At 33.5% G+C, this 22,995-nt stretch overlaps 2 protein-coding genes and 1 pseudogene across 2 annotated transcripts; 1 reads left to right on the plus strand and 2 right to left on the minus strand.

Annotated features, from left to right (window-relative positions):
- Nucleotides 1–309: 309 nt before the first annotated feature.
- LOC143584364 (V-type proton ATPase subunit e1-like) lies at nucleotides 310–1,622 on the plus strand. Its single transcript, XM_077066438.1, has 3 exons — nucleotides 310–499; nucleotides 789–836; nucleotides 1,340–1,622. Exons 1-3 carry the CDS (start codon nucleotides 402–404, stop codon nucleotides 1,404–1,406), a joined length of 213 nt encoding a protein of 70 aa, XP_076922553.1. The 5' UTR covers nucleotides 310–401; the 3' UTR covers nucleotides 1,407–1,622.
- A 3,297-nt stretch (nucleotides 1,623–4,919) lies between these two features.
- On the minus strand, nucleotides 4,920–8,205 carry LOC143584365 (protein trichome birefringence-like 34). Its single transcript, XM_077066439.1, has 5 exons — nucleotides 7,844–8,205; nucleotides 6,439–6,613; nucleotides 6,076–6,272; nucleotides 5,834–5,992; nucleotides 4,920–5,412 (listed from the first exon to the last, which is right to left on the minus strand). Exons 1-5 carry the CDS (start codon nucleotides 8,203–8,205, stop codon nucleotides 5,061–5,063), a joined length of 1,245 nt encoding a protein of 414 aa, XP_076922554.1. The 3' UTR covers nucleotides 4,920–5,060.
- Nucleotides 8,206–17,299: 9,094 nt separating this feature from the next.
- On the minus strand, nucleotides 17,300–19,604 carry LOC143584372 (protein trichome birefringence-like 34; annotated as a pseudogene).
- Between the last annotated feature and the right edge of the window lie 3,391 nt (nucleotides 19,605–22,995).

The following is a 22,995-nucleotide window of genomic DNA, read 5'->3' on the forward strand; positions in this document are numbered from 1 at the left end:
CCGCCTTCGTATTGTCTTCCGTAGGTTAACAAATACAATTACCGATGTCTTATACTAATCGAGGTTTGTAATATAGATGAGCAAATGACACCGGGTATTTTTGGGGTCACCTATTTCATCCGTAGTTTGTAATGAGTTATTGAGTTAGGTAACATTTTCCATCGAAATGAATATTTGTTTTAACTAATTAAGAAGAAGTTATGATTTGGAAGTACAAAGATAAACCTTTTATTATTATGATTTCACATTTTCACCCCTATAAGTCTTGAACCGTGATATGTTGTTTATTATCCATCCAAGATCTTTCTGATAATTGATTGATTATACCCACAAAACAAAACCATCATCACCACCACCTACCGGCCGTCGTGACTGGTGCCAACCACCAGCGATCTGAAAGGATGGGTTTTGTAGTTACAACCTTGGTTTTCGCCGCTATTGGAATCTTGGCGTCTCTTTGCGCTCGAATCTGCTGCAACAAAGGACCTTCTGCTAATCTGTACCTATCCAATTTCTCTTTATTATGCTTGATTATCTGCAATTGTAAATTAGGGTTTTCACTAATTATCAGTTTTACTTGTTGAGATTCATACTGATTATAGAAAATTTCTTAGCAGTAAGTAATTGGTGCATCATTTCAGTGACTTCATTCCCTTGTTAAATAAGCAGATCACTGATAACTAGTTTAAATACACAAGTAGGATGAGAAGCATATCCAAACATTATCACCATCTTGAAATGTTATTGACTATCGTGAGGTATTTTAGTTCTTATTTTTTACGGTGCAGGTTCCACCTCACTTTGGTGATCACTGCAACCGTATGCTGTTGGCTGATGTAAGTTTCACACCTTAATTTCTAGTTAAAGCTTCTTTATGTTGATTAAGAAGCATTTGTAGTGTATTCTGAAATCTAATCAAATACCCATCCACAACTCCAGGGTAGTTATTCAAAAACCGCTTGTTTGTAAACGAGTTGAGCCGAGCTTCCCGACTTTGTAAACGAGCGATTAAGCTCGCTCGTTTAAATCAAGCCCAACTGTTATTGTTTATAAATGATAGCCCAAATAGCAATCCATTCAATCTTAATCTTTCCAGTCCCAAGTTTTACATCATTAACTGGCCCGCTCATATTGAATATGTTTATAAATTTTCCACTTTAATGATATATATATATATATATATATATATATATATTTTATTTAACTTTGAGAAGAAATGAGCTGGCTTGAGCTTTTTCTGAGTGGAGCTCAAGCGCCCGATAACAATAAAACATAACCCAAATGATCAACATAGGCCCGTCAGGTTGAAGTTCATTGATGTATGTTTTGTTTTGTGCAGGTGGGCAATTGTATATTTGGCACAGATGAATCCTCTCATTGTCCCAATATTGAGCGAAGGCGAATGAGGTATTTTCTTTAAAAAAAAAAAGAATAATATATTAAATTTGTTTGTTTTCTTGCATTTGTGAATTAAAGGCTGAAAGAAACAGCAATGATTTGTAAAACCTAGGTTTGTTCTTGGGATGAATTTGGTGTAAAACCCATGTGTATTATTCGATGTTGAACAGTGGCTGAAGGTTTATGTAATAATGAAATAAATGACCAATTCAGAGGTTAGCTTATTTATATTCTAGGTGCAGAGAAATGTCAACTTTTATTGCACGGGTAACAAGTTATTATAACGAGTTTTCTTCACCCTGTGTATAATGAGGAAAGGGTGTTGATATTTTGGTTTTATTTAGAGAAAAAAGTTCACTGGTCAGTCGTTTTGGGTCGGTTTTACAAACCAAAGAAGTTAATGAAACTGAAATACTAAGTTAATTACTAGTTCAACCAAGATTTTGAAATCCGATCCAACCACGTTATGTGAACGGGTTACAGGTTAAACAGAGGTGATATATAGGCTAAACTGGGTCGGGGTACGGCCCCGTAGGCTGAGCCTAGTATGATATATATTTTCCCGGTTCCAGTTGTACCCCACTAGGCCATATCCGGTTCCTACCTGATTTCAGTTGATGGGTAATGGGTTGAGCTTATTGGGCCTGGCAGTGTTTTATTTAGGCTATCACCTTTGGTAGCTTCCTACTTCAGATCGGAGCTTTGAATAAGCCTAGAAGCATGGGCTGCAATCCGCACCGAGCTTTAATCCTTTCAAGTAGAGTAGTACATCGTAATCGGTTTGTGATTTGAAACTGGTTCCAAACTGAAACCAAAATCATAACAAGTTTAATTGAAAATGGTTTAGTCAGGAACCTACCCGTCGGTTTAGGATCGGTTTGAACATTTAACCCAATGACTGGTTTTAAACCAGTTTATAACCGTTTGAAAATTTTCATCGTGAATACAACGATATAGTCGTTTAGAAAATCTGACCATTAGAAGTCTTGATTCTCTATAAGAGGCTTTTAGCTTAGTAGTGTAGTATCAAAAATCTCTACATAGTGGTATCTCTCTCATGAGATTAAGGATTCAAGTCTTATATTATTTAGATTATAGGTGTCAAATGGGTTGGGTTGGGTTGGGTTGGGTCGAACGAGTCATGGGTTGAAATGAGTCATGGGTCAAAACGAGTATGAGTCAAAATGAGTTTGGGTCAAAACGAGTCAATTTAAAAAAGGGTTGTTTTGGTTTGGGTCAAAATAGGTTAGGGTCAAACCGGGTTTTGAGTGTTTTTTTTTTTTTTTTGTGTGAACGAGAATAACGGCGGAAACATTTTAGTTTTTTAGATTTTTCGTTTTTTACTTATATTTTAAGTTATGATTTTTTTAATTATTTTTTTTGAATTTTTTTTGAGAGGTTTTCTATTAAGATCAAAAACCCTCAAAAAAATATTCAAAAATAATAATAAAAAATTTATAACTCAAAATATAAATCATAAACAAAAAAACTAAAAACACTAAATGTTTCATACGTTGTCCTCGTTCCATAAAAAAACCATCTAGAATCGAACCGAAACCGAAAGAATCGACGAAAATGAAACAAAGAAACAAAAAGCCAAAACTGGACCACATCAATCGAAATCGAAAAAATCAATCAAAACGAAATTAAAAGAATTCAAACCGAACAAAAACAAAACTGAAAAAACGAACAAAAACGAGTCCGGAATCGACCAGAAAGAAACAAAAGAAACCAAAACCCAACACGTCACGGGTGAAAACTCGTGTTGACTTGAAACCTGAACCGAACCTGTTCCGATCTAAAACCCGTTTCGTGCCGGAACCTGTCTTGTACGAAAACCCGTTCCGATCCGAAAACTGTCACATTTCCTTATGACACTAACCCACATCGACCCATTTCTTTGAACTTGTCGACCCATTTTGACCCGAAAATAAAAGGATGGAATTTCAAATGACTCATTTTGACTCATTTATTTAAAACATTTTACCCAAATCAACTCATTTAACTTTTAAAACAACTCAAATTGACTCATTTGAAAGAGGTTGGGTCAAGATTGTCACCCCTAATTTAGATGTATGATTAGTGGGTTTGTGAATTCGACGTTCTAGGAAATGTAAGTTAGTTAATATGAATAAGGTATCAAAACATATCGGCGTTGTAGCGGTGCAGCGATGCAGATTCTGTTGGTATCGGTTAGGTTCGTAACAGTAACGACAATAAACCCAAAATAAGTAGATGTACAACCGTACCACTTGGGTTCTACCAACCAATTATGTCGGCATTGAAACTAACCAAAAAATAATTTTGTCAAACCCATAAATTTAAATAAAATGACGCGAATTTAGTTGGCATTAGTTAGGTTCTACCAACCAACAACTTATCATATTTGAATAAAAAAACCTACATTGTGGCAGGGAACCAACGTGAATTCATCATGCACGGGTTACTGCACTAACAAAATCAAAAAATAAATTCGTCAACGCCCAAATACAACAAACTAACATATTCAAAATCAAAAAATTAAGATAGTTAAAAGAAAAAAAAACAAAAACTCATGGTGAACCAACAACAAAAACAAACCCCAAGCATTGCGACGGTAATCGACGCCAATTCGATCGGTATCGGCTTTAAAACGTAAACATAAATGAATAACCCAAAAAAAGTAACATAGAAATACGTTAGAACAAAAACTAAACCAAAAAAATTAATTAGTCAACGCCTATTTACAACAAATTAACATAGGAAAAAGTATGAATGAGGTGAACTGACGTGATTTCCGTCGGTATCGAAAGAAATGATTATAATTATAGTTACAATTATAATTACAATTTATAGTAAAGGACTAGAAACGCTTGAAGAGTATGATGACTTAAATCATAAACACAAAGGAGTCTTCGTTCTAGAAAAAAAAAAGATTAGATACGATTAAATTAAAAAAAAATAAATTCCAAGAATTAATTTTCACAAAGAATTTGATTTATGGAATTATCAATTATATACAAAGTCCTCAGAAAAAAAGTAAGGAGGGCACATGGTTTCCATAAAAAGAATACACCTTGAACTGTGTGGATCTTGACCCTGCACAATTCTTTTCTCAATCCATAAGTAGAAAATCGAGTACATTAATGTTTTTGTGAGAATTCCGAACTCTGATTCAAAAAAATAAGGTTCCAAATAAAATATATATTATGTGTTATGAATGAAATAACATAAAATCTACAAAGAATTATAAAATTATTGTATATTTGTAACGAGATCAAGGAAATACAACGAGGATTAGAATACTTAGTAAAATAAATGATAATTTAACAATTAGTAAATAAGGCTTAGGTGTTTTATTATTTTATTTTAATTGTAACTACATAAATATTTAATTCAATTGATTAATTAAATTTATTATAAAGAACTATAGAACTGTGATAATTTGGCTTGGTTTAAAGGATGTTGTGTTTGAAACATTAAAAGCAAAAGTAAACAATACAAGCTTTTGACTTTGCAATATAAAAAATGAAGTAAACAAAAGGTTTGGTGTAGCAAAACCACCAAAATAGACTTTAGAGAGATTTAAACCTATTCCTTTGAATACTTTTTTCATGTCATTCTCATCAATCACCTACCTAAATTTAAATATTTCTAAAGTCACCCAAAATAAATGAAGTTATTTATACTTTATAACGTATGTAAGCATATAGGATCTCGTTCCAAACATCAGGAACTCCCGGAAGACACCAATGTACACAATCCGCATACAAAACGGGGTTAGCTAATTCTAGCTTTGTTGGAGGAACCCAATGTCTTTTGTATATAGAAGGGTGGGCATCTTTTCTATACTGTGAGAGTTGTGTTATATTTAAAAGTTTAATATTAAGGCCTTTCGTTTCAAGACCTTGTACCACGGGTTGTGCTGTTCTCATTAGATCAGTATCCGATCCTTTTCCCCAATATCCTTCTTTCATTATTGGCTCTGTTTCATTGTAACAGTTTTCTCCCATTGTCTTCCCCCAATCTCCACCCCTATAAAGTAGAAACAAAAATGATTAGCATGTGAAATTTATAAGGGGACTTAGTGGATTGTGTTCACGGATTGAGGGTTCAAACCCAACGCGAACACAAACTACAATATTGTGTCAAATACACGAACCTAACATGATACACGTATATTTTGGTTGACATTAACACGACACACCAGTGTCATTTTATCTAACTTTACTGTATATTCATTTCATGACTTATATATCCCAATAAGTTTATGTTACCACAAAACACTTTCTAGATTATAGATTTAAATGGGTAGAAATGATCAACAAGTGAGCATCACCTGAAAAGATTTGTTTAGTTAACGCGTCCGTGGGTTTGAACCAAAATTACTAATTCATGTTAAATTCGTGTTGTAATAGGTAAATGACATAAAAAGGTAACTAATAGTTGTACATACTCTTTGTGGTCCGGAGAGAGACTTATGAAAAATATTATAGTTTTGTTGCGATTAAGATAGGTGTCCAACCAATCCGCCCATGTTTTTAATGCCATTTCATAACGGGTCACCCTTCTAGATTCAACGGTAGTCTTGTTAGGGTTTTCAAACGATCCCCACCTAAAATACAAACTTTTAGTGTCACGATTCATATATATATTAATCGTTATAAAACTCGATCTATACACATTACAAATACTTACAAAAGTGTCATATTAGGCTCTAGCCACCACGTATACGAGTCAAAAATTAACATGTCAGCATTAATCCACTCTTTAGCATGCCGTTCGATGCTCTCAATTTTCATGATCCGATCACGTACTCGGTGGTTGACCGGATCATCACAATTCGATTCCACCAACAATGGTTCCCAATAAAAATCAATGGAAACATTGTATTCCTATAAGATGTCACATTTAAATAAAAGTTAAACAAATGTCACATGTGCATCTATATCTATGGAAACATTGTATTTCTATTAGATGTTATATATAAATAAAAGTTAAATAAATGTCACATGTGTATCTAAAGCTATGAACATGACAAAAGTCACAGAAGTTGCTTACAGAGGCCCTAAATGTGATAAGTGAGCCATGCCATTCTGCAACTTTATGTGATGGTTCAAGAATCCATGAGTCAATAAGACAAAGGAGTGAAACCCAATGGTTCTTGCCTAATGAGTCCCCAACAAAAACAACCCTTTTGTTCCTTAGCTTCTCCAACAGTGCTGTTCCATTAAACCTACAAGTGTGACCTTCAAAATTGATCAATTGAACAACTTATATTAATGCGCACCCATTGCAGCATTATTTTTGTGTATTCAGTCATTAATCATATGTTAAAGTACAAGTCCAGAAGTCCTAATGCATGTGTATATCAACTTTGTTGAGCTCAAGACACATGTAGAATCACTGGATTAGGGGGTGTTTGGATTCTCTTAAAACTGCTTTATCTAATTACAAGTTACAACCATTTGGGATTGCTTATGGGCAGAGCTAAACAAACACCATTGACATATTATCTAAACACTACATACGTGTCATATGGGCTGTATAGTCCATACGGGTTGTATGACTGGCAAGACCGTCCCCGAGAATCCCAAAAAATTTCGGGACAAGAAAAATGGTTCTTGAAATATAAACTCAATAACTCATATACAATTTAAGTAATTGTGATAACAATAAACAAAACAAAAGTATTGTACCAAAATGATCTAATTTAAATACTTAAACGAATCATAAGTCTCCTAGCTAGCAATTTTTGAACTCTCAATGAACTCGTTATAATCCATACTCTTTAATATACCGATATCAATAACAATAATGATTTAAATGAGTAATGGTAATGATTAAATTATGACTTCAAATGGGTCTAAACTAAATTAAATGTTATTGGCCATTGGGTTAAAAAAACAAATTTGATTTCCTAACTTAATTATACTCTTTTATCTAAAATAATTATATATATTTAAAAATTTTGGGACCTCCGGAGTCTAGCCCAGTAGCCCCTGGGTGGTTGCTCGCGCCACCCTTCCCATGGGGCAGCCATGATAACAAGGGACAAAATGACCATATGAGTCGTATGGAAGTTAATTCCTATGACTAATATAAAGAAATAATTCATGCGATCATCAACAAAATCATACCGCCTTATCATACAATTCATATAACATGGCATGTACCTTATTAGGATGATCTATTTGACCCTTGCGTATTCAAATTGTTCATAAAAATAGGCGTGAGAAAAATATATGGTTTTACACCAACAATTAATGCAAATAATCAAATTTAATAAACAATCTCAAACATCCCATACATACTTTATGTATACATCAATGCATACATATGTCTAATGTCACACATTCATGCATACATACATAGACACATACTCACCTACGTACGTACATACATACATACATACATAGAGAGAGAGAGAGAGAGAGAGAGAGAGAGAGAGAGAGAGAGAGGATACCTGGGAAGATCACAAGCATGAGGCTGCCATCTCCAAAACTGATAGTTGAAATCTTTCCTTCCATACTTTTGACAAGAATAATCATCCGTCATGAAAGGACACTCTCTCTCTTTATACAAAGGTCTTGACCTGTTATCATAAACCCAACTCCCATTGAAAAAGTCACAACCTTCAAACGAATAATCCTCCTCCGCCATTTCTGCTTCTCCATCACCATTCATATTATTCAATCTTATGAATATTCCTCCAGCATCTCCACTAAAGTAAACAACCACCATTATCACTCCCATTACAAGCATCAATCCTGCAGAATGATACGCATGAATATTCACTTTCTGCAACCCTTCAATCATTCCCTTCATTTTTTTATATTTTTCAAGGGTTTATAATTAGTGAGTTTTCAAGAATGGTGATGGAAAGTACAAGAAGAAGGAGAAGAAGTAGTGATCATGAATATTATTGTTTATGTTTTTGGTATTTATTGCACTTTGGCAGTTGATCCGATATTCCTAATATTGGTTATTTAAATTGATAAAATATTTTATTTTATTTTAATACTGACATCCGTCAAATTAATTAATGCAAAATAAATAAATAAAAAATCTTTTAAAAATAATGCAACGTTTTTCAAGAAATTATTAAATTGATACAGCTTTTTATTATTTGTAATTATTGCAAATATTTAAAGTTTTTTTTACTATATTATTACAGTATGCATGTGTCGAGATCAAACAAATCATGTTGATTCAAATTATTAAAAAACGAATCAAATTAGAAAATTTGATTTTGTGTAGCAAGTAATCGAATATATAAAACATGTTATTAATTAAAAATTGATACACCAGGACTTATTCTTTGAAGTAATGTATTACGATGCCAAAATTAGTTGATGTAATATATAAGAGCATTCTCATCCAACCCCTCATTTAAATGAAGGGGTGTTTTTATAATTTAGAGAGTGATTCAGGGTGTTGTGAGTGAAGAGTTTTTATATTTTAGAAAAAGTAGTGATTTTTCTGTATATTTGAAAAGCTACTGTTCACCCCCTATAATTTTTTAATATATTTTGAAAGTGGTTGTGAGTGAAGGAAAGAGAAAAGGTAATGATAAAATGTATAAAAAGTATTATTTAATTGAAATAGAAAGAAAAATGTAGTGAGTTTTAGTGTAATTTTTGGTTTAGGGATAGAGGGTGAGATAAGAATGCTCTAAGATACTTTAAAATAAGTATTTTAATAAATTTAATGAGTCAAATCCAATTTATATCAAGGATCTAGTCTTCAATATCAAAATTCAAAAAAAATAAATAAATCAATGCAATATGGTTAGGAAAATAATTATTTGATCATCAAACTAAGATCCTCTTTTTTTAACGACGAATTTCATTTATACGTTGTCATCTGTGAGACTTGATGAACTAAAGATTTTCTCTAGCTTCCAAATTCAATTGTTTAAATGTTTTGTCTTTGTTAATAGATCACTAACACCATTATTCGTAATAAAAAAATAATAAAATAATGTGCATTTAAGTATTCATTTATTTAATTTAAGAACTTAATAATAAAATAAAGGAGAAGTTGATAACCAATACAAAAGGTTTTAAATTAGCTGTTTTATTTTAATTTTGGAGTAAGTCAATCTGTCCAACAACTATACTAATGAGTTGCTTTTTTTGAATTTATTTTTGTTTAGGTGTCCTTTTCTTTATTTAATAAATAAAACTTTTATTAATTAAAAAAAAACAAATTTTCCATTTGGTAAAATAATATGTTATTTCGGTCCGAGTTTAATCAAATTTTTTATTACGGGCATTTTCTTTGTTATCATAAAATTAATTGATTCGGCAGGCAAATTTCTAAATCTATGAACAATTTTGAATTTTATGTAACTCGATAACTAGCATTTATGTCATAGATAATAAGAATTAGGGGTCTGTTTGGTATTAGGTAATGGATTAAGCGATGAAATAGAATGAGCGAGAGAATGGAATGGACGAGGTAATGGAATTGATCATTACAATTCCACTGACATGTTTAGTTACTATGTGAAAATGATATGAATTATTAGTTTTTCAGTTTTGGTAAGCTAGAAAAATTCAGAATAAAATATTAATGGTAGTGAGTGATGGTGGGATGGTGGTGGTGGGCGACGAGCAGTATCGGTGGTGGTGGGTGGTGGGCGGCAGGAGCGATTGTTGGCGGTGGTAAGCGGGGGTGATGGTAGTGCTGGCTGGGAGCGATGGTTGGTGGTGGCGGTGGTGGGCGGCGATGGTAGGTTGGGTGGGTGGTTGGTGGTAGCGGGCGATGGAGGTGGGTGGTGGTGACGACGGAGGCGGGTGTTGGGGGCGGTGGGCGGCAGAGGGCAATGGGTAGTAGTGGTGGTGGTGAGAGGGCAGTGGGTAGTAGTGGTGAAGGTGATATAGTGTGAGATGGATGGAATGGAAAAAAAACAATGGGGTGAATGTAATGAATTTTGGGTGTTTTAAAGGGAATGAAATGGACATAATAATGGGTGATTTCATTCCATTGACCAACCAAACACATTTTTTTTCATTCTATCATAATTGTTCATTCCATAACGCCTCTCATTCATGCATATGGGGGAGATGGCGGTGGTGGAACAAATTTTGTTTTTCTTTGAATTTTAGGGTTTGCTCTTTCAATTTCGTGAAGAAATTATACAGTGGGTGTAAATCGCAGTAGCGTCATGTTTCACGAATGACTAAATGCCATTAACATTCGTGTTACTTTGATTCGTCACCATAAATCCTAAAATGTGTGTTTACTTTAAGGGTATGTTTGGCAATGAGCTTTTAGAAGCTTTTATGAGCTTTAAACTACAAGTTTTTAAGAAAAAACTCATATTTATTGAAAAGTCTTGTTTGGTTAGAGTAGCTTTAAGCTTCTAGGGTAGGAGAAAAAGCTTCAAGCTAAAAGCTCCACTAGCGTTTAAGAAAAGCTACAAGCTTTTGGTACTTCATATTTTACAATTTTGGTACTTGAACTTCCAACACCTTTTGTTAATTCATATAATAATTACATATTTAACCCTTATTAAAAACCAACTACCCCCCATGACTTTTAAAATGCCATAATTTTTTCACACGTTAATATTTTTTTAAAAAGATTACATCGTAAAAACGAGCATTTTATTATCTTTAATTTGAGTTTCATATTGTTATACTTCTATAACTTTAAAAAATTAGCATATTATGTGATTATTGGTCAGGATCGGCAGCAAGTCGAGTCAGGAAATCCCGGGTCATGTGTAAGACCAAATTAGGGTCAAAACGAGTCAATGCAAAAAAGGGTTAATTTAGTTCAGTTCACGTTGGTACAGTTTTGAGTCGAAAGGGGTCAAGTCAGAATAGGTTTCAGATTAGAATGATGCACCGTGCGAGCACACAGCTAGTTTTATTAAAAGTTCCAGCTACTCTACCAAACACTTGAATATTTCTAAAAAGCTACAGCTTCTAGCCATCAGCTAGCAGCTTCCAACTACAGCTACCAGCTAGTTTTGCCAAACATACCCTAAGTCCTATTTTGTAGTTATTAATCGATCACGTTTGGCCTTGCGAAAACCTTATTATTTTACAAATGACTGAGCCATTAACAGTAGTTTTGCATTTGGTGCTGAAGTGACTCTTGACTCGCTATACAATAATGTATTAGGTACAAAATTTCAAGTTATGATAAATAATTGAACTTTTATATTTTTTTTTATTTCCTAATGGTAGATCAACTACAATGCCATCAACCGTTTAGTCTCAAGTATGTGGGTTGGGTAAGGGTCAAACATATTACGATCAAAAGAGCATCTTTTACACATGTTGAAACGAGTTGTGTAAACGATTTTTGTTCCTCTTTAATATCAGTTAGATCTATGTGAGTCAGTCTACAGGTGAAAACTGGTTCGGTTGAACAGTATATGAGTTATGTGTCAAGCTACGCATCATGACTTGGCGGTTAGGTGGGTTCGGGTATGGCTGTGCAGCTTTTTTTTGAACGATGACTTTCATAGTAGTTGAATAATTAGCCACGGCTCTCGGAGAGAGCCCCAACCGCCCCACTCGGGCCAAGACTATGTTGCCTTAACCGGGCCCACGCTTGGCATCCGAGTTTGGCTAGGCGTTCCACGAGAAAATTTCGAGCCCCCTGCCACTTGACAGGAGTTGTCCGCCCACAAGAGCAAGCTCTCTGGGAAGGGACACTCTAACAGAAAACTCATGTCGCCATCGAGATTCGAACTTGAGAGGCCAACCGGCATCAAGCTCTTACCCATCATTTGGCTAGCCACTTGAGCTAGCACAAGTGGTTATGGCCGTGCAGCTAAGATAACTTATTTATCACTTTATAAAGGTTATGTTAAAGTCAACATGGGAATTTTATAAAGATCAGTTCAAATTGCAGTTGTCAGGGGAAAATTGGTAGTTCAAGTTCAATTACAAATTGAAATCTCATACTTAATTATGTTAAAAGTTTGACTATTTGATAATCCAATTAAATTTCCATCTGGTGTGTATCATAAAGGGCAGTTTTTGGCATAACTAAAATTTGAATTTAATTTCTACATGTCAAAGAGTATTGTTAGTTTAGCAGCTAACATAAGTCTACAACAACTTTTGAAGAAATATACATAGATTCAATAAAGTTCCGAATAATGTCGTTACGGGTCAATTTAACGTTTATGTTTTCACGGCTTGACGCGCCGCAACGAGTGGTTAAATTACTAGATATATGTATATAATAATTATTATACATAAATATATAATAAATATAACTAAATAATTTAGATATTGGAAAAACCAGTTCCGGTTTCCGGTATTACTAGGTACAAATCAAGTACGAGTTTTGGTACCGAAATGCATACCCTATCCGTACCCTACGGGTGGAGTCAGGTACAAATTCGTGTATTAAAAACCCAGGTACAAAAAAGACTAGTTCCGGATTTTTTTTCGGGCCCGATTCAGGTTTTTTGTGCACCTCTATATATAAGCTCCATGTCTTTAAATTCTGATATGATCTTATTATGATGATAATTGTATCAGGATCCTACCATTCAAATATAGCGATGGACTTGACGATTTATGATCTAATAATAGTCTATTGGTATGGTGTTTGTCACATCAAAAGTGAGGTGGTGGCATCAAATAATTGCAAATACAAGGTTAATGGGACTTTATGTGGAAAAATTTGTTGTTAAATTTTTTTAATAAAATTAACGATTTCTACCAACAAGCACCCCCTAATTTCTTACTACAAAATAGAAATAGGCGGATCTTTGTCTTCAAACTCGTTTCCTTTGATTTGTTTGATTTGACCTACGATATTGACTTTCTCTGATTTCACAACCTTCTTGGTCTTGATCTCCTAGAGCTCCTTTTGTTCAATGATTGTGTACTTTTGACTCTCCCAAACTCGACTACCTCTGTGACTTTGTCCCCAACCGTTCCCTCAGTCGTATGAACTCGATATCCACTCCTTTGGTTGTGATTATTGCCATCTAATCAAGCGAATATCAGTCTTCTTTGATATTCTTTTGTGCCCGAATCAAAACACGAGCACATCATTCAAGCCAAAATCTTAGTCAAAACATAACTCGTTCATCCAAAAAAAAAAAACGAACTATGGATTTCACTTGTCCCAAACCCCTGCTCCAGTTCATTGGAAAAGTACGAGCAAATCAATAAGTTCCAAACCACTTTTTAGAACCAAACCCGAGTAACAAGCACGACTTATATTGTGCACGAAAACGAGTCTTTGAACGAAAGACTTGTTAAAAACTAGTCGCGAAAATCACCAGATCGCAACCCGATTGTCTCAATCACCAAACTTCTGATTCCTTCTTGACCGGTCTTCGATTCTTTATTTCGATCACCCCTTGATCGTTAACAATAAAAAGAAAACTTCAGGGGCCTTTCCTGCTAATTTAATTATTATGTTTGCAATAGTGTTACTTATTAACTCCTAAAAAAACCCGCCACGCGACTTCACCGTTGACTTTTTTTTTCTAGAATTAACCAAATTGCCTTTGAAAGAAAAGAGCATACAAATAAATTGTTGTTAGCAATTCCACGCCTCGTTTTCTCTTAATTTCGATAACAATTCAGTATAAACGTTGGTAAACTTCTTGAACATAACCACACTTGAATTGTTCGTTGGTCGGTACCTTTTGGAATAGTACTGATCGGAAACCAACTTGTTTTTGAGTTGTCGTTGCACGAACAACCTACTAGCTTCCTGCCGCTAGCAAACACTTGCAATTCGATCACGACTTGACCGAACTCTCCTTATCAATCACGACTTTGATGGATGACACCAAGAGCGTAACAGCTCTGATACCAATTCAAGTCCCGACCGATATAAATCATGAACTAAACGAATAACTATATTTTATTTTAATAAAAAAATCTAACTCAAAAAACCGATTACAATTTGTCAAACCCTAACTTGGCTTAACTCTTGATGAACCCTAATTCGATTGCATCTCATGTTGTTAGCAATTCCACGCCTCGTTTTCTCTTAATTTCGATAACAATTCAGTATAAACTTTGGTAAACTTCTTGAACATAACCACACTTGAATTGTTCGTTGGTCGGTACCTTTTTGAATAGTACTGATCGGAAACCAACTTGTTTTTGAGTTTTCGTTGCACGAACAACCTACTAGCTTCCTGCCGCTAGCAAACACTTGCAATTCGATCACGACTTGACCGAACTCTCCTTATCAATCACGACTTTGATGGATGACACCAAGAGCGTAACAGCTCTGATACCAATTCAAGTCCCGACCGATATAAATCATGAACTAAACGAATAACTATATTTTATATTAATAAAAAAATCTAACTCAAAAAACCGATTACAATTTGTCAAACCCTAACTTAGCTTAACTCTTGATGAACCCTAATTCGATTGCATCTCATGTTGTTAGCAATTCCACGCCTCGTTTTCTCTTAATTTCGATAACAATTCAGTATAAACTTTGGTAAACTTCTTGAACATAACCACACTTGAATTGTTCGTTGGTCGGTACCTTTTTGAATAGTACTGATCGGAAACCAACTTGTTTTTGAGTTGTCGTTGCACGAACAACCTACTAGCTTCCTGCCGCTAGCAAACACTTGCAATTCGATCACGACTTGACCGAACTCTCCTTATCAATCACGACTTTGATGGATGACACCAAGAGCGTAACAGCTCTGATACCAATTCAAGTCCCGACCGATATAAATCATGAACTAAACGAATAACTATATTTTATAGTAATAAAAAAATCTAACTCAAAAAACAGATTACAATTTGTCAAACCCTAACTCGGCTTAACTCTTGATGAACCCTAATTCGATTGCATCTCATGTGTTCTTGATGAGCCCTAACTCGGTTCCATATTGCATTCTTGTGTGTTCTATAATATTTAACCATCATCGGCTTATATAGACTAACATAACTTGCTAGCCAAGACATTACCTATTTTAATTACAATGAAATTAGGAAACATATATTAATTAGAAAACAGAACCAGCTATGACCGTTTTATCAATATTGGTCATTCAAGTTCACAGACATGTCATTTGTGATTTGTGTGCTAAAGCTAAACATACTAGATTATCCTTCACTGTTAATGTTATTAAAACTAAAGATTGAATAAACTTTTACATTGTGATATACGGGGGAAATACATAACCTTGTCCCTCATACGAGAAATTTTTTTTTAGCCATTGTTGATGATTAAAGTCGCCCAGTTTTGGTTTTCCTTTTAAGACACAAATATGAAGCGAGTGACCACTTTTGTAAAATGGTAAAGTCCCAATTGGCAAAACTATTAAACGATTCTATTGTGACAACGGTGGTGAGTTTTTTTTGAGGTATGATCAATTTTTATAACAGACAAAGAATCTTACTTGAAACTACGTGTTCAATGTCCACAAACACTACAATAAAATGGTGAGGTGTAACAATTTTTTTTTTAAATTTAGTAGTTTATTTGCTGTAGATTTAAAGAAAAAAATTGAACGACTAAACACTCAACTGTTTCGTGATTTGTACTTCACAAGATCCAAGCCCATATATTTGATTTATAATATTATGATGTACCAATTATTAAGATTTGTTAATTGGGATTAAAAATATTTAAATAAAGCAGGAGCAGGAGCTAAAGGAGCACGTTTTGGTGCAATGAAAGCCTTACACTGTATTCTTTAGTTTTTTATTTAAGGGATTGGAAAGAAAAGATAGCAAAATTTTTCTTTTTTCATTCTTGAGTTTTTTCATTAAATGAAAACAAAGAGAATGGAAGGAAAAGTTAACCCTTTTTTCTTCAAAACTTTCCTGCCAAATATAGCCGGATTGTAAAAGAAATTTTATATCTCATTACCATATTACCAATTTATCCTATCTTAATTTTTTTTCCATGTTATGAGGATATAATTGTAAAGTTACAATTTTTTTTCATATCTTTTCCTTCCAATCTAACTCAAGAATGTAATAAACATTTTCTTTTCTTTTATTTTATTTTAACTCGAGAATGCTTTTAAGTATGTAATTTCTTTTTCTTTCTTTGTCTATCCAATCTCACCATTTCTTTTCCTTGTATTATAAACCCGAGAATACAATGTTAATATTAAAGTGGCGTCACTTCTTTTTACGTTGTGCAATAGTCGATACTATATAGTACAATCTTCTTTTAGCTTTCTACACTATTTTAGCTTTCTAAACGATTTTAGCTTTCTACACAATTATATATATATATATATATATATATATATATACATATACATGTATATTAGGCTATGTGTAGTAGAGGGGCTACAAATTGGGGCGTTTTGTGCCGTGTGACGTCCAGTCAGCAAGGGGTGAGAATTTGTTTTTGGGGTGTAATGGTGTAGGGGCTACAATAGTAATATAATAATAATATATACATATATATACATATATCTCTCACACATACAAAATATAATAATAATAAATGAAACAAGAAAGCAAAGACAACAGAATATCGCCCCTCCCCTTTTCGCCCACATAATTTCGCCCCTTTGTAGCCCAGGGGGCGGTGTTCTCGCCCCAAAACCTCCATTATCGCCTCATTTATTCGCCCACTACATAAAGCCTTAGTTAACAATGAAGAAACAATCAAGAATCATAGCACGACTATGATGAGTGGCCGAGCCAATATTTTTTTTCCTATGGATTCACTATAATTAAGAGTGATTTTCATATATGGTAATTTAACGGTAACAAGAAGTACAAACCCAAGTGAAAAGCAATGAAATTGTAACATTGTTAGAGTTGATGCCTTGAAACATAAATGATCAATAATAACAATACATTTTTAGGTGTCCTTCAATTCTACTAACCTAAAAATCAATAGCTTAAAAGGTTGGATCATGAAACATGAATAGTTTCATTTAATTTGTATCGCATGAAAACAAAACTATGTGTTATCATTTAGTTGGTTATCATGAATAGTTTAAGGTTGGTGGTTTTGTTGTTGGAAAAATGTAAGCCAACAGAAGCTCATTCCAAATGTCGGGAACTCCAGGAAGACACCAACGTGTACAATCAGAAGCACGTTGTGGTTCTTTTTTTGCTCTTCGGTTAAGGGATGCCATAGTCTCCGGTAGACCGTAGGGTGTGCATCTTTTCGATATTGTGTTAGTTGCGTTATGTTTATCAATTGCACATTCACCCCTTTAGCTTTCAATTTGCTCAATGATGACTCTAATATTCTTAGCATCTGCCGAGTGGTTCCACTTTCCCAGAATCCATCAACCGTCACTGGCTCGGTCTCTTTGTAACATGTTGCTTGATTCTCTCCTCCCCAATCTTTAGCTCTACAAATTATGAAAGAAAAGAGTAAGTTAACAACCGAAGAAATACCACTAGAAAACTAGGCATTTGCAACCGGAAAAAGCATTCGCAAAATCAGTAGCATTTTGCGAACGAGTTCTTAAGGTAGTAAATTTGTCGACTGAGTTTTCTAGTAGTGAAAAAACCAAAAGAGAATAAAGAATTAAGGTATATTTTTGTTGGTACTTAGAATGAGTTGCTGTAAGGCTCATGAAAAACATCTTGGTTTTTGCAGGGTCAATATGTGTCTGCACCCATTTAGACCATGTTTGGAGAACCATCTTGTATGCTCGAATATTATCAACTTCATCGTACACTTGATTAGGACCGCCCAACAATGATCCCGGACCCTTCCTGATTTGGAAACCAAGAGACGAAATTTTTTAGTAGATGTTTTAGGAACGAGATTGGTATTTCTAGTTGATTTTTAGAACTTCTTATACTTCTAGGCGACTAGGCACTAGGCATTTTGCTACCCTTTAGCCTATAGGCGAAGCAAACTTTCTAAAAGCATAATAAGTTCCAAAAATAACTCAGAAGGTAACACCAATTTTTTTTAAGGTTTTATTTTCTTTTGTTAAGAACTTACAAGAGCCTTATTATTGGTAATCTCCACCACAGATATGTATTAAAGACGAGTATATCTGCATCAACCCAATGCCTGCCATGTTTCTCGATGGATTCAATTCGAACAGTTCGATGGTCAAGGCTATGGTTTGATGGATCATCACCATTGAATTCGACCAGCATCGGAGCCCAGTAGTAATCAACCGACATATTGTAGTCCTGTTTTGTTTAACAACTTGTTACTATCATCATTTAAAGAATACCCTTTGAGATAACCAAATATATACAATTCTATAAAATGTGTAATCACTTGTGTTGTTCTCAGATTATTCACGTTACAATATTCAAACTATGTATCTTTATGTTTATTAATAAGAAGAAAATGTGTAGTCTTAAATAATTTCACTACAAAACAAAACAACTTTGAGTGACGAACATATTCGTCTCGATCTGATGATCACAGAGGGATCACCAACGTACAAAAATATGTACTTTTTGAGAGTTTTATTTTACCGTCCGTGAATCAGTATGTATTCACCGATGGATCTATCGTTCAGTTTGGTCTTTGAATGTTATTTCTGTAGATAAAAGGTAGGACGTATATACTTACCCTGGCCCTAAAGCTGTACAAGGTACGATTGAGACCAAGCTTAAGCTTCTTTTTCCCTGGGATTGATTTATAGAGCATGCACATCATCGAATCCCATTGGTTCCTGTTTACCGAATCTCCCACAAACAATAGCCATTTACCCTTTGGTCTTTCTACTACATCATTTCCATCAAATCTGTTCATTTGCCGAACGATAAAACATTAGAAATTATCAAACTACAAACAATGTAGGATAATTATTAGTAATATCGGTCACTTGATTATTGTTTCATGTAGAAGCTAGAGAGTGTGAGAGTGAGAAAGAGAAACCTAGGGAAGTCACAGCCATGGGGTTGCCATCTCCATTGTTGATACTTGGAATCCTTTCTGCCATAAGTTTGGCAAGCCAAATCACCATACATTAAAGGGCATTCATCTTCTTTATATAAAGGGTAATGACTCTTATTATCATGGACCCATCTGCCTGAGAACAAATCGCATGTTTCCGTTAAGGAAGGCGGTGTGATTTCTCTCATTCTTTGATGATCAAAACCTTGTGTGTTGTTCTTTTTATTGGTATCTATATCTGCATTTCCATTTGCAGTAGTATGAGTAACTTTAATGTTGCTACTCACAGCTTCTTGGCTATTGTTTCTATAAAAGCTTATAGTTGCTATTCCTCCAAGGAAGAACATGATTATGCTACAATAGAACATGGTCTTAATGTCCCATACCATTGAAGAATGCTTCTTACCCATCTCTCTCACACGGGCGTGCGTGCACACACACACTTGAAGGAGTCGTATAGGCAGAGAGATTAGAATCTTAAAGGAGAGTATCATTCATTGTACTTATGCATGAGGAATTAGAAGGATCAATTTGATTTAACCACATGCTTGAACTTCATTTGTTTGATAAGTACTGAGGGACTTGTGATTGCCACATGTGATTGTCAAACTCAAATCATTAAGTTGACTTTTGTAATTATACAAGGGTGATATTGTGCGTATATATAACCAACAGGCATATATATATATATGACATCATTATACAAGTGGTTATAATGGCTGAAAATACAAGTTGTATGACAGTGTAAGTGGTCCGTGTCATCACATTAGTCACTTCTATATCAATATAGCGCATCATATGAGTCGTATGATTTGAACAAGCACCACTTATACGACCCTTATAATAAATATCATGTTTAGTATGATGTGTCAATATTTCACATCATACTGAGATACTGTCTTTTATGACCATTTTTTGTTTTCGTTTGCCCGTATAACTAACTATATGACCTCTATAAGATGTTAGTGGTCTATGGATATATATATATAGTCTATCATTAGTGTTTCTTTAGTCTCGCCTTGTATATATAAACGTGATACAAGTGTTTCGATTTCAAACACATAGATTTTGTAGCTATTCATTTATTATATATATTACTTAAAATAACGGGCCATGTTTGTTTATGTAAAACGACACATTTTGCTATAAAACATAAAAAGACCAACTAGTCTTATTTTGATTCCTAATGCAAAATTAAATATAAAACTATGGGGGTGTTTTGGATTCATTATAACTTATATAAGTCATAAGTTATAAAGTTGTAACTTATTACTTATTCACTCACAACTTTTAACTTTACTAAACACGTTAGAGCATTCACAATCCGTCCATCAAATTAGTGAGGTGATTTTTATAATATAGGAAGTGATTTAAGGTTTTGTGAGTGTATGAGAGAGAAAATTGAGTTATTTTTTTATATATATTTGAAAAGTTCATATAACATCCTATACAATTTTTAATATATTTTGAAAGTGGTTGTGAGTGAATGAAAGGGAAAATGTAATGATAAAAGTATAAAAAATACTATTTAATTGAAAATGAGAGAAAAAAATGTAGTGTGTTTTAGTGTAATTTCATATTTAGAGATAAGGGAAAAGATAAGAATGCTCTTATAAATGGAGTATAAGTTATACGTCGCTAAGTAGATAAAATAAGCAATTCCAGACACCCCTGTATAATTCCTCTGCACATATGGTTAAAAAGTGCAATATTACAAAAATCACATGGTAAAAACAATTAACTGTAATGAGTAGATTAGTGACATAACCCGATCTATTTTATTTCTCCTTTGAGGAAACTTCTACATCCATGGCAGATCTATACCTAGGATGCCCCTCAACTTTGTATGCAAAGTGCAAAATTAATGCAAAAACTTTTTCTTCTTCATTTTATGGATCGAATATCCTAAGCAAATACTAAAACTAAGTCCAAATTTTATTTTAAGACACCCCGTAATCTTTCTTTTAAATTCGTCATTGTCAATAATCGATATCCATCACTGCATATTAGAAAAACATATACCATAAAAAGAAGATTGTGGTAATACAAGGTGGCGGGGCACGCACGCTTTGTTATCTTTGGAACTCACGTCACAACCTTTTATTAGTCGATGAATTAACCATGAAGCAAAGAAATTAATTCAGCATGTACATTGGATCCAGTGTGAGGTCAACCTTATTTTTTTCTTTTCCAATGAACGCTTAAGTTATAAATTTATTTTTCCTTTTTGTGATTTGAATCCCCACCATATAAAAAAGAAAGTTTTATTTACAAAGAACTATTACAACACTTAAGACACTTGTTGAAATTGCCACCAGAAAGCTTTGTAAAGACACTTAAGAAAACATTCCAAAGCAACTCATTTCAGTATGACAGATACAACTCACTTAAATTCTCATCACACTACAAGAATCTAATCCTATACAGGCAACACTATTGCGACCACAAATGTCGTCGCTATATAATAAAAGTAGCGACGACATGTCGTTGGTATAAAGATATCATGGTTTTTGACCAGTCAAACTCTATAATGATGACACTGCGTCGCTAAAGTTTAATTATTTTCTTTTTGATTTGTTTTTAAATTATAGAATAACTAGATAATCATAAAGTAAAAAAAAATTTTGACCGGTAAAATTTTGTAGCGACGACCTGTCATTACTAAATATTAAATTATATTCTTATAATTTTTTTTAGTTATAAAACAATATATAATAAAAACTTAAAAATATTTTTGACCGATCAAACTCTTTAGTTTTGAATATGTCGTTGTACAAGTAAACTTATTTATTTATGTTTTAAATTATAGAATAATAAATAGTAAAAAACATAAAAAGAATTTTACTAGTCAAACCCTATATCAACGGATGTGTCGTCACTACAAGTTAAATTATTTACTTATTTATTTATTTAATTATTAAATAATAAGTGATAAAAAAATTGTCTTCATTTTTCACTTCTTTTACTTGACCAACAAATGTAAGAGACAATCCTTTCGTACTTCACCATACAACATAACCCCAGCTGTCTCACCAATTTAGTAAACATAATTTTTATCTTCATCCAAAGCTTTAACCCTTGGATTTTTAGAATGTAAGACATGGTTTGAGTGTAAGACATAAAGACTCAAGTGGAAAAAGTCTTTCAAATAATAATTGAAATTTAAATATTATATATTTAAACAATTGTGTACAAATAAGTTTTTATAAACTTATCTTAAGTTTATAAAATTAACAATCTAACTTAGCTAAGTTTTTAATTAATCTTCAATGAATTGGTCTTGTGATTTCTTTATCTTCATGTTGATGTAGAGATCATCATTTTACACTTTGTACTTTGTAGTCTTGATTGGTATTGATTAACTAATATTAATCTTGAGCGTGTAGTATTGATTAATTATTTTGTTGCTTAATTGTGACTTAAGGTGACATGTATGTGATTTATAGTTATTAATGATGAACGTATAGTATTTTATGTCACATTGTCCTAATTGAGTCATTATCAAAACATTGAGGTTGATTAAAATTTAAACCATTATTTTCCTAACAATTTATTTTTATTTAATTAGTTAAATAATATAATTAGATAAAGCTCGGTCCATTAACGAATAATCTTGTTAAGGCAATTATTATTACTATATAATAAATAAGAAGTTTGGCGTCGTAAGTGCCCTATTGGGCCACTTAGCAGCACCGAACTGGTCCGTAAATTTTGTTTTTGTTTTTTAGTTCAGTAACTGTAACGAACGTAACAGAAACCTATCGAACGTCAATTTTACTTTAGTTCCGGTAACATAACAAA

This window comes from Bidens hawaiensis, unplaced genomic scaffold, assembly GCF_021521415.1.
Source record: "Bidens hawaiensis isolate Kalapana, Puna unplaced genomic scaffold, B.hawaiensis_p1.1 tig00033109_1, whole genome shotgun sequence".
Lineage (NCBI taxonomy): Eukaryota > Viridiplantae > Streptophyta > Magnoliopsida > Asterales > Asteraceae > Bidens > Bidens hawaiensis.

Coding starts and splice junctions, on each gene's coding strand:
- LOC143584364 (XM_077066438.1), top strand. CDS start 402: ATGGGTTTTGTAGTTACAACCTTGGTTTTCGCCGCTATTGGAATCTTG. Junction 500..788: donor AAAGGACCTTCTGCTAATCT/GTACCTATCCAA, acceptor TTTACGGTGCAG/GTTCCACCTCACTTTGGTGA. Junction 837..1,339: donor ACCGTATGCTGTTGGCTGAT/GTAAGTTTCACA, acceptor TGTTTTGTGCAG/GTGGGCAATTGTATATTTGG.
- LOC143584365 (XM_077066439.1), bottom strand. CDS start 8,205: ATGAAGGGAATGATTGAAGGGTTGCAGAAAGTGAATATTCATGCGTAT. Junction 5,993..6,075: donor GAGCCTAATATGACACTTTT/GTAAGTATTTGT, acceptor TTTGTATTTTAG/GTGGGGATCGTTTGAAAACC. Junction 5,413..5,833: donor CTCTCTCCGGACCACAAAGA/GTATGTACAACT, acceptor TCTACTTTATAG/GGGTGGAGATTGGGGGAAGA.